The following is a 12451-nucleotide window of genomic DNA, read 5'->3' on the forward strand; positions in this document are numbered from 1 at the left end:
GCTGAATAGAAGTATTAATTTGAATACAAAACAAAAAAATGTGAATGATTGTGTGTATTGCACATTTGATGTTTTCTTACCGAATGCAATCACATTCATTTAACCACTTTAGATGTGACTGAAGTGTCCAAATGCATTGCATTTTGAGGCCACTGTGCATCCAAGGTTAATGTGGGTGTGTTGTACCTGTAAAGGGCAAGCCCAGTCTGAACCAAAGATTCTGAATCAGCACTTTCTCTTTAGGGACTTCGACGCCCAAGTCATGAGGGGTGAAGATCCATCCATCTTTCATTCTCCAGGTCTGACAGCATCTGTTACACGAAGCTTACAACAGTAGCGGAAGGATCTCCTGCTAAGCATTGGCAGAGGCGCGTTTCACACCGGCACCTCCAATTAATTGCTCCGCTCTCCGGCTGGGAACGTGGGATGTTTTGATGGAAAAAGGCTGCTTGTGATGCACAGGGCTTTCACCGTCTTGCTGCAGTTCCCGTGGCTAACACTCTAACAGGCGCTGGGCGAGCAGGAAGAGACGCCTGGAGAATCAGGGATGCTCATAGTGGGTTAATCATACACATCCTCCACAACTGGCCCACGTCAACTTCCGAATCGGCACGATTGCTCGCTCCATCCGCGGACCTTTTGCAGGTATTTACATCGCATTTCTTAGGGGTTTTGGAGGTGCGCGGTCACGAGCAGGCGCTGTCCAGCGACGGTGGTGCTGAAAACGGCTTGTGTATTAGATACTGCCGTGCCTTTGCGGCGGGGGTTCAAGTAAGGTAATGCACCAAGACTACTGAGGTCGAAACGACTGCTAACGCAAAACACTTTGTAGAGATCCTAGCGAGCTTGGGCCATATGACTACTGTCCTGCTCTGGATTAAGGGAGTCATTGGTCGCTAAGTACAAAGTTACCTTCTGGATCTCTGACCCCCGGAAGTTGATAGGTATATATTTTTTTTAATCTAAAATACGCACGGTGGTGATAGTGACAGTGACGCAAATGAATTGAATTAGCTCAGCACTGTGGGTTTGCTAGTGTGACAGGCTAATTGTCGCTATCAGCATCAGTTGCACGGAGGGATTTGATGATCTGTCACAGTGGAAGATGTGAGTGACATTTGCTCGATTATTTTAAGTCAAAGACCAGCGATGAAAGAAAATACATGTGCAAAACCGGTTTCACATTGCACCTTCTGAGCTGAAGGACAAAGCGTTCTGATCAAGTTGTGCTTGCTTTATTGAGCTGCAGTCTCGTCAATTTAGCTATTAATATTATTAAGTCTACGCGTAAAATGTGTTATTAGGTTTATGTATAAAGGATAGATATTAATATTTTAAGCGTTTCATTTATTATCGTCATTATTATTATTGAAACCAATGTTTATTTTAATTACAGATCTGGCAGTAAAACGATATCTGCTCTCACGTTTTTGAAGTGCCAAGGACAAGGACAAGAACACTTGAAAAGCCATCATGAATTTCCTGATGAAGGCAGCTTTGGGAGGTGAGTGTATAGTCCCATTAGAAGATTAAAGTTGCAATGAAAGACTTGAATCAGTGCTGTAGTGCTGCAGCAGCGGTCACGTGCGCGCTCCCTGAAAGTCGTTCGCTGTTCAGCTTTACGCACCAGAGAGAAGGTTATGTTACTGTCTGAAGCAACACTAGTCGGCGTTGGGCTTCTCTTGCCGTGTCAGAGACGCACTGTATAGGCTACCTCTGCTTGGAGGACACTGTCCCGTACAGCATGCCATTTGCCTCTCATCATCATTATTAGGCGCTTTCTACGAATGGGGTACAGAAGACCTGAGATTTTTTTTCTTTCTACCTTTCGAAGAAATTGTCCGTGGAAGGAGGTTCTTAACCTTCAGTCTATTCATTTATTGTCTATATTAATTAAAGATAAAAATTACTTAGACCAATTTGATTAAATTCAAATAAACAATGGCAGAATGGCTAACAGGGTTACACATTTAGTTTTTCACATTTTCATACATTAAAAAAAATATATTAGATTTTTTTTCTGGTAATAGTTTAATGGTTAAAGGGATAGTTTAATATTAAATGTCAATACTCACGGAACACAAATGAAAATCTTTTTGATGAAATCTGAGAGCTTTCTGTCCCTCCGTTGACAACTACGCAACTACCACTTTGATGCTTCAAAAAGTTCATAAAGAGATCTTAAAACAAATTCATATGAATTGAGCGGTTTAGTCCAAATTTTCTTAAAGCTACACTGTGTGATTTTTACCCCCATCTAGCGGTGAAATTGTATATGACTACCCAGTGAATATTAGTTTCTGTTCCTCTCAATTCCGAGGGCGTTTTAACTCCTACTGTGGCCGTATTATTCCAAGATTAACATGGCTTCCAGTTATCGACTTCGTCCATGACAATAATAAACAATACGTCTAAAATGAATAAAACTACAGGACAGATGTCAGGAGGTAAACGTCACCCTTGGAATCGGCTATCCCAGCATAATCAGATTAGGCTAACGTTACAATGTGTACAAAGTAAAAGCAATTAAAAATAACTAAAATTTACAGTGTCCTTTTTTATATATAGCTTAAAAAATTGCGCCTTTAAAACTATTCATCACCTGTGATCCGTCGCAGCACAGATTTATGTTACAAGGTAAACAATACTTTTTCACCACTGACGCGAGGATGAAGTTATACTAGAGGTCGTTCTGGCGTTATGCACAACCATGCTATGGTTAGACAAGCAACTATAAAACTTCGAATTTACACAAATGAATTACAACAGGCTGAATTACCTGTCGAGAAGAAAGCAGGCAACCTCGGCGTCCGTTTTAAAATCTTTTCTCCTCATGAGCTCTTTCCATCTGGGAAAAGTTACTCCAATATTGACTATGGTCTTGCTGATTTGTCTGTCGCGTTGATGTTTTAATTCTCTCTTTCAAATGTGAGTACGCACGCACACACACACACACACACACACACACACACACACACACACACATTAATGAGCACATATATTTTTGAAAGAACTAAGTGTTTTTTGCTAAGAATGAACTAAAAAAGTTACACAGTGTAGCTTTAAGAGACACGATCACTTTATATGAACAGCAGGTTGAATTTAGGCTTTTATTCACATATAAACATTCATCAACGCACACATCAGGTATGGTAAATGTAAGCTCAAGCATGTTCACTTGACATGCAAAAAACCAATGAGGTTCATTCTTGTGTTACGCAGCATGTTTGAGCTTCAGGAAGAACCAATGAGGTTCATTCTTGTGTTACGCAGCATGTTTGAGCTTCAGGAAGAACCAATGAGGTTCATTCTTGTGTTATGCAGCACGTTTGAGCTTCAGGAAGAACCAATGAGGTTCATTCTTGTGTTACACAGCGCGTTTGAGCTTCAGGAAGAACCAATGAGGTTCATTCTTGTGTTACGCAGCAGGTTTGAGCTTCAGCAAGAACCAATGAGGTTAATTTTCGTGTTACGCAGCACGTTTGAGCTTCCTCAAGAGCCAATGAGGTTCATTCTCGTGTTACGCAGCACGTTTGAGCTTCCTCAAGAGCCAATGAGGTTAATTTTCGTGTTACGCAGCACGTTTGAGCTTCCTCTAGAGCCAATGAGGTTCATTCTCGTGTTACGCAGCACGTTTGAGCTTCCTCAAGAGCCAATGAGGTTCATTCTCGTGTTACGCAGCACGTTTGAGCTTCCTCAAGAGCCAATGAGGTTCATTCTCGTGTTACACAGCACGTTTGAGCTTCCTCAAGAACCAATAAGGTTCATTTTGGTGTTACGCAGCACGTTTGAGCTTCCTCAAGAGCCAATGAGGTTCATTCTTGTGTTACGCAGCACGTTTGAGCTTCCTCAAGAGCCAATGAGGTTCATTCTTGTGTTACGCAGCATGTTTGAGCTTCAGGAAGAACCAATGAGGTTCATTCTCGTGTTACGCAGCACGTTTGAGCTTCCTCAAGAACCAATGAGGTTCATTCTCGTTTTACGCAGCGCGTTTGAGCTTCAGGAAGAACCAATGAGGTTCATTCTCGTGTTACGCAGCGCGTTTGAGCTTCAGGAAGAACCAATGAGGTTCATTCTCGTGTTACGCAGCGCGTTTGAGCTTCAGGAAGAACCAATGAGGTTCATTCTCGTGTTACGCAGCGCGTTTGAGCTTCAGGAAGAACCAATGAGGTTCATTCTCGTTTTACGCAGCGCGTTTGAGCTTCAGGAAGAACCAATGAGGTTCATTCTTGTGTTACGCAGCACGTTTGAGCTTCCTCAAGAGCCAATGAGGTTCATTCTTGTGTTACGCAGCATGTTTGAGCTTCAGGAAGAACCAATGAGGTTCATTCTCGTGTTACGCAGCACGTTTGAGCTTCCTCAAGAACCAATGAGGTTCATTCTCGTGTAACGCAGCGTGTTTGAGCTTCCTCAAGAACCAATGAGGTTCATTCTCGTTTTACGCAGCGCGTTTGAGCTTCAGGAAGAACCAATGAGGTTCATTCTCGTGTTACGCAGCGCGTTTGAGCTTCAGGAAGAACCAATGAGGTTAATTTTCGTGTTGCGCAGCGCGTTTGAACTTCCACAAGAACCAAGACAGAATTTTTGGGTGAACTAACCCTTTAAGCTTAACAAATGCAGTAAGTTTGTGTAAAAATCTACAAGAAATTTGAAAGATATTGCTCACTTGTTTGGTAACACTTTACAATAAGGTTCATTAGTTAATGTATTAACTAACATGAACAAACCATGAGCAATACATTTGTTACTGTATTTGTTCATCTTTGTTAATGTTAGTTAATAAAAATACAGCTGTTCATGATGTTCACAGTGCATTTACACAATATTAACAAGATTTTAATAAAGTATTAGTAAACGCTGAAATCAACATTAACAAAGATCAATGAATGCTGTATACGTGCAGTTCATTATTATTTAATGTTTACTAATGTACCACTTGGTTTCCCATCATAACATAGTAAGGGTCCAAATGATGTCACTTCCTGGGTGTCACCAATTTTAAGTAATGTTACATGTTTTGAAATTGGAGAAAAATCATGTGGGAACAGGGTTAGACACAGCTAAATATTATGTTTTTGGTCAATAAAATTAGATTTTTGATTTGAATTGATTTTAAATAAATTTTTCAAATGATGTGCTTATAGCTACTTTCCGTGTTCGGCTATTTTTATGCAATATATAATAGTTTATTAAAGTCACCCTGAAATCAAAATTATTTGTATGCAATATTGCCTTATTCTAAATGATTTTTTTTGTGCACATCATTATTATTATTTATTTTTTTTTATTAATGTGTACTAGTAATTTAGTGATTAAAAATGACTTACCCTCCCTTTTATAACATCTCTTCTCTGATGACGTGTTTACTGGCATGAGGGCGGGACAACCTGTCACTCACGTGAAATCACAGCAATAGCAAACCAAAACCATCCAATCAATTCCTGATGGACAAAATCAAGTCCCGCCCAACATTTTTTCTTGTTCGAGAAGCAGTTTCATTCGGAAATACGTCACAATATGGAAGAAAAGACTATCTAACAAGGTCTCTACCCTACCGTGTATTTCTGGACCGTGCCATTGGATTCATACCATTAAGTACTATATAAATACCATGGTGCATGAATATAGAGGCAAGGCTCTGGTTCATATAATAATGGACCATCTCTCACCTTCAATATACCTAATGTGAAAGCTTGTTTGTGTGGAGTGATGTGGTGAGGTCCTGTGATGTGGATGCCCAAATGGCCATGCAGTTCAAATATTTGCTTCAGCGCTTTGAGACGCGAGCTGGAGTGTGTTTACAGTAGAAGAGCTGATGTCACCGCTGGAGCGAGGCCACAGAGCAGCTGACAGCAGCAGAGGACAGTGTGAAGAGCACCAGCTGCCCTCACTGTTCACAAGACTAAATATTTCAGTCTCAGAGCAGTATATTAGGGACAGTGAGTCTTCAATCACAGACTTGTGTGAAAATACCAGCTTTGTTTCAACGTTTCAGAAGGAGAACCATTTCGATGCCATCTGTCGAGAGGTACAAATCTGGAAAAGAGCACATGCAACACCATATGTTAACACTGTAATGTGAACCAGACTGGTGAATTTTTGTTTCACCATGTCTATATGGTTGCTGTTGCTCATTCTTTTTATATATTCTGTTTTTAAAGCTAAAATTCAAGGATATTGAACACTATGGATTAAATTTGCCCCAAATTCACTCACAGGCGTCAAGAACATGACTTCCATAGACATACACTACACTGAAAAATAAACAGGCTCTCAAGAGCGCATACAGACACAGAGAGCATATACATATACACTCAAAAACATACACAGATCCCCCCCGCCGCCGCCGCCAAATAAAAATAGTGCCACCTATAGGCAGAAGGTCAATCAGCGGAATATAAAATATCAGTAAGTTCATTGTCTCACAATTAACGCTTGCTGACATTGAAATAATCTGCAACAGCAAATATTAAATTATAATTTACACCTAATCAATGTCTTCGAAAGTTGGTCCACCAATTGTTATTTGATCTCGAAGTAATAAAAAAAAATGTAAAAAATAAAAAAAATACTGTATTTGGTTAACCTAATAAGATAAAAGATACTTGGAAAGTTTTCAGGCAATCCGGCCACAATTTTGGGGTCTATTTTATTTTCTTACCTGTTTTGTATTTGGACATCTTGGTTCTTTTAGCCACAGGCTTCCATCTCGTTCTTTATGCGTTTACTCCACTGATCTATATAATGACATGTCATTCTATATAGATCAGTGGTTTCCGTCAGCAGCTTCTCCCTTGATTTTGCACTAGTTAGAACATTCTTCGCCTTGTGGAATGTTCTGATGATGCACAGTTTGTGTTTCAGTGGGTGGTGAGAGCCAGACCACAGAAATTGTTGATACATAGCACTCCCCCTCTTCTTCACATCACACAAAGCCAGATCATTGGCGCATATATCCTCGTTTCACATTTCAGACTTTGCTGAAGAAGTCTTGGGAGATCTGAAACTAATGTTCTCTCAGTACTACTATAGAGGCAAGGTGACATTCCCTCTGTATATTTTTGGAAGTGTGTCGAGGCCTCCCTGGGACAGAGGCATTGGTACTGTGACCAGTCCATAAATTATTCCTGTTCCTGCTAGGATGCTCCACAGTGTTTCTGTTTAATTCCACAGACAGTACTTCATTCAGTGGTTGGATAGATTCTTCATCTGATATTTTTCTCTGATGCTGTGGAATGTGTGTGTGCCTCCAGGTTAGAATGTTTTATTTATAAGTTCACTTTTGGGTTGGGCTTTTTTGGCTTCGTCATCATTTTTTTTTCTCAAGATAAAGTGGGACGGTGTTTTTCAGTTTATAGCAAACCAATGTAATTTCAGAACTACCAAATATACACCACCATTCAAAAGTGTTTGGGTCAGCAAGATTTTTTTGTATGTTTGTCTTGGAAAGAAATTCATTTTATTCAGCAATGATGGATTAATCTGATTCAAAAATGAGAGCAAAGACATTTATAATGTTCATCTATTTCAAATAAATGCTGTTCTCTGGAACTTTCTATTCATTAACGAATCCTGAAAAAAAAATGTGTTTTCATCATTGATAATACTAAGAAATGTTTTTTTGAGCATCAAGTCAGCATATTAGAATGATTTCTGAAGAATCATGCGACACAGAAGACTGGAGTGACTTTTCAAAAACTTTTGAATGGTAGTTCTCCTACACTACCTAAATTATAGGCTATTAAAACAACAATATACATTTTAATTTATAACATAACTCATCTCTTATCTGTTTGCAGGAGGCCCTCCTGATGTTGGTAAAATGCTGGGAGGAGAGGAGGACAAAGACCCTGAAGCAGAAAAAGAGAAGGAAGAGGAGAGACAGGAAGCTCTCAGACAAGAGGAGGAAGAGAGGAAGGCCAAACACACCAAGATGGAACAAGAGCGGGAAGTGATAAGACAGGGCATCAGAGACAAGGTTAGAGCAAGCAGTAGAACATCTTACATGTAAGGGTTAATGCCCGACGAGGTGTCCATTGTCAGGTATTAATGGACGACAAAGTCCATTAATACCTGACAATGGACACCTTAACCCGCTTATACCATGGTCACTTGCCAAATAACACATTTTTAAAACATTAGTTTCTATTTTAATTAGTTTTACAATCGAAATCTAAAGTTTTTACAAACAATAACTTGGTTTCCCTTGTTACACCTGACGGTTTATTTACTAGGTGTCCTCTATCACTTTTTAATGGACACCCTGCAGCCAATCAGAATCGGGTATTCACCCAGACCATGGTATAAAAAAGCCATCATTATCAAATGCCATCTAGTTTCATTTGCTTCTTGGAAGATAATCGTTAGCCATCCTTAAAGTCTCTGCCAAACCTTCTGAAGTCAACTCAAGTCAATATTTTTTTATCTTATTAAAGGGACAGTTCACCCAAAAATCATTTACTCACCGTCATGTTGTTCCAAACCTGTATCTCCTTCTTTCTCTGTGGAACATAAAAATACATTTTGAAGAATGTTGGTAACCAGACAGTTTCAGTTCCCATTGACATTAGCAGACTGTTACACCTGGCATTAAGATGTGTTTTGGCCGATCAGAACACAAGTAGACGAGGGAGACACATACCCCTTAACACCTGGTCGGACTCTTTTGTCCACTTTCAACCACTTCTGTCCTGGGGCCGGTTTCACAAAGCTATTTTAGACCGGTCTATAGTGTTAGACAAGTCTCAAATTTGCTCATAGACTAGTCTAATGCAAGTTAGACTGTTTCACAAAAATAAAGACTGACTTAATTTAATTTGACCCAACCTTACCCCCAGGCTAACTTAGGTCTAAAGCCGGTCGCACACCGGACGCGCAGCTCAGCGCCGCGCCACGCCACGTCTAGGACAACTGTCACCTGAAAATCCGATAACATCAGCAATTTTCTGATTTCTGTAAATAAATGTAAAACTAAATGTATATTGCAGCACGGGGTTAAGTCCGTATATACATTAACTACGATTTGAGACACATAAATGTAAATTTAATATAAAACTATGTAAATGGCGCTCTGTGGAGCGGCAGGATTTTGAACACGGTCCTGAGCCGTTGCTGGGCGCCGCGGACAGACGCCGCCGGTGTGTGTACTCCTTACAGTCTATGGTGTACTCTCATAGAGAATAATGTGTTCGAATTTAAAAGACGTGGCGCTGCGCTGCGCGGCGCTGAGCTGCGCGTCCGGTGTGCGACCCCCTTAAGACTCTATGTTACCATGGCAACCAGCAGTAACAATCAGTTACATTACAAACAGCCAAAAGAAAAGGGAAAATGGCTTGTTACTACATTCTCCGCTAAATTTCACAAGTAAAATGTCCTTGTAACTGTTATACTCCTCCAACAAACACATATTTTCCGCTGGGGTAAACTGCACTGAGCGGTTGAATGCGCTTACTCGATCTGCCATGTTTTTTGTTTTGAAAAGTGTCTTATTTTACCCAGAATGCATTGCAGTGCAGTCCTACTTAAGATAGTCAGAGTCTTAAGTGCTTTGTGCAACGGTCTGATTTAGATGTCTATCTGAAGTCTGACTATCTACTATATCTAAGCCATAGTCAAAGTCTATCTTTGTGAAACCGGCCCCTGATTTCTTTGAGGGGAGGGTCTATGGGCGAGTAAATGTATGTTTTTTTTTTTTTCAGATCTTTCGATCTAATGGACAAAATAAGCTTAAGTAATTTACATATGAATGATGAAACAATGGAAAAAGCATAAGGAGAGCAGCAGCTTTAGTTTCTGCTCTGACAGCCGCAAGACCACGCCGAACACTAAGTGCGTGCAGGAACGTGAGAGAACATTGTGCTTGGTATGTTTTCCGTCTTCCACCCAAACTTGGGTCTTCAGCCGACAAAGTTTCCCGTCTGGCTATAGTGAGCTTCTCATAATGTTTACGCATTTGGTCAGGCGGAGAATAGGCGGTCTTTTGTGGCTGTTCAGACACATTCGACTAGCCTAGAAATCTAGACGCACCCTAGCGGCAGCAAAATTTATTTTGCAGCCAGGGTAGTCTAGCAACTCTCCATTGACTTTCGGAGCTGTAAAAACCTAAATTGGGTCAGGCCAATCACATCTTGTATAGAGTAGGCGGGGCAGGCTTAACATAATGATGACAGTTGCAATGGTTCCCTGCTACTTGAAAACAAAGAATGGCGGCTGCTGGAGAACAGTCTTTCAAATCGGCTTTGGCCGCGACTCTGGAGGACTTGGAGTTAGGTTTTTCTTTAAGAAAAGAGCACAGAACGGCACTTAAGTCATTCTTAAAAAAAGGAAGATGTGTTCGTAGTTTTGCCGGCCAGATTCAAAAGTTGAATCTATCAACTAACGTTAGCTCCGCTGTTGGGAAAACGCTCTGGTTGGTTGAAGCGCTGTCCTATTGCGTGCAGAGGGAATTTGAAAGACAGTCGTTTATCCCGCCCCTCGGATTGAGCCATGTCTATGGAGAGTTGCCAGACCTAACATCTTGATGTAGGTCTGGCTTGCCAGGCTAACATTCGACCACATGAGCAATTACACTATGAAATCAATCCGGTCTAATGCGTTTTCAACTAACTCTGTAAGTGGTCGAAAGTGGACAAATTCAAAACATTTACGCCTGTATTTAGTGTCATCCACTTGTGATCCGATGGACCAAAACGCATCTTAATACCAGGTGTAAACAGGGCCTAAATGGACAAAAAATTCAATGGGAACCAAAACCGTTTGGTCATCAACATTCTTCAAAATGTTCCACAGAAGACAGAAATTCATACAGGTTTGGAACAACACGAGGGTGAGTAAATTATGACAATATTCATTTTTAAAATGCTTAAAATACCCACTTTAAAATTATTTAAATAAAATAAATGCACACAACTTCCAGTTAGTTTTGTTTGGCAATATCTTGCTAAACTTGGTATTTTGAGTATGATAATCGTTCAGTACCATATCACATACCACATTAACTTAAGACTCTAAAGTGCATGATTTAAATGAGAGTTTCTGTAGCTGTAAGCACTTTTATGGCCTAGGGAATGTTTTTTATTATACAAATATTTGTCATTTTTAACATTTAAATGTCATGCTCTATGGTTGTGTATCAGTACGGCATCAAAAAGCGAGAAGTGGCCGAAGCCGAGGCGCAGGCGGCCATGGAGCAGGCGAGCGAAGGCAGTCTGACCCGTCCAAAGAAAGCAGTACCATCCGGCTGCGGAGACGACGACGAGGAGGAAAACATCATGGACACGATGATGAAGTATCTACCGGGCCCGCTGCAGGACATGCTCAAGAAGTAATACCCTGAATAATCTTGAGCACACGCAGCTAGATATTATTTTAACGTGTACTGACTTCGGCGGGAAGAGAGCACACTAGAGCAAAACACCATTTACCTTTCACACATTTCGATTCGTGAGGATCTTTAGATATTAGTGACCGATCAATCAAGCGAGAGGGGTTAATTATCAGAATATAAGCCATATTTTATCTTTGCGCGGAAACCTGAAATCACATCATCTCTTTGGCAGTTATTTATTATTCAATAAGTAAAAAGCAATATATATATGCATGAATTGTTCGAGTGTCTGTTCCACCTGTCCGTGTTCATTTAGCGTTCGAAATGAGGAAAAAGTATCGTTAACTTTGTTGAAGACATTCTAGTCTTGCATGTGTGTGTCCATAGTGTTTGTGTGCTCACTGACATCTTGTTTTGAGATTGCAATCAGATAAAGGCGGCAATAACATTTTCCCACGCTGTAAGCTAAATGACAACAACCTTTATACATTTGTCACTATGCCATTTAGCTCATTCTGGTGAATCTTGTCACACTCGCACTGTAGTATCATCAGTCTGGAACATGTAATGCCTCAATTCAGTTTAACGGTGTCGTCGAGATGCGTTTTCACATCGTCATTGCGCTTTACGTCAGATTTACGACTGAAACTCAGTTTCACAGGGACACTCTATGTGTTTTGAATGGACTGTAATTTCTCTGTTTGGAGCCATGGGGGAATTTTTGTCTGTGACCTACAACATTCTCAGCAATAATAACATATTCTGTTTGCTTGGCTTGCAGTAAAACAAGAAATAAAATCGTATGAATTGTATGAATGGCTCTAATGTTTTAAAAAAAGATGAAAAGTGATATGTCTGTCTCAAGAATTGATGTGTATGGCACTACAATAAAACATTCACACAAAGCTAGTGTTTGTGTTTCAATACTGAAAACAGAATTTAATGGAATTTGGGATAGCTCAATATTTTAAGACGAAATGTGTAGTTAGCATGACGCATGTTTGATTTTATGAACAGATATTAGGCAGATTGAGAGATTAATATATATATATATATATATATATATATATATATATATATATACACACACACACACACCGATCAAAAGTTCTGTGTTTTGGATTT

The 12451-nt window shown here is 40.0% G+C and overlaps 1 protein-coding gene across 4 annotated transcripts; it reads left to right on the top strand.

The window, feature by feature from the left end:
- The first annotated feature begins 235 nt into the window (after nt 1-235).
- cplx2a (complexin 2a) lies at nt 236-12256 on the top strand. 4 transcript variants are annotated; one of them, XM_079859254.1, is made up of 4 exons: nt 236-645; nt 1397-1504; nt 7800-7978; nt 11136-12256. In XM_079859254.1, exons 2-4 carry the CDS (start codon nt 1474-1476, stop codon nt 11325-11327), a joined length of 402 nt encoding a protein of 133 aa, XP_079715380.1. In that variant the 5' UTR covers nt 236-645; nt 1397-1473; the 3' UTR covers nt 11328-12256. The 4 variants fall into 4 exon arrangements, with proteins under 4 accessions (XP_079715380.1, XP_079715382.1, XP_079715381.1 ...); XM_079859256.1 differs by having other exon boundaries at nt 633-944; XM_079859255.1 differs by lacking the exon at nt 236-645 and adding an exon at nt 662-1107.
- The last annotated feature ends 195 nt before the right edge of the window (nt 12257-12451 follow it).

This window comes from Squalius cephalus (genome assembly GCF_949319135.1).
Source record: "Squalius cephalus genome assembly, chromosome: 2".
Classification (NCBI taxonomy): domain Eukaryota; kingdom Metazoa; phylum Chordata; class Actinopteri; order Cypriniformes; family Leuciscidae; genus Squalius; species Squalius cephalus.

Bases quoted from the DNA above. Each gene is read 5' to 3' on its own strand.
- cplx2a (XM_079859254.1), top strand. From the start codon at position 1,474: ATGAATTTCCTGATGAAGGCAGCTTTGGGAG. The intron at 1,505-7,799 runs GTGAGTGTATAG...ATCTGTTTGCAG, and splicing joins GATGAAGGCAGCTTTGGGAG to GAGGCCCTCCTGATGTTGGT. The intron at 7,979-11,135 runs GTTAGAGCAAGC...GTTGTGTATCAG, and splicing joins GACAGGGCATCAGAGACAAG to TACGGCATCAAAAAGCGAGA.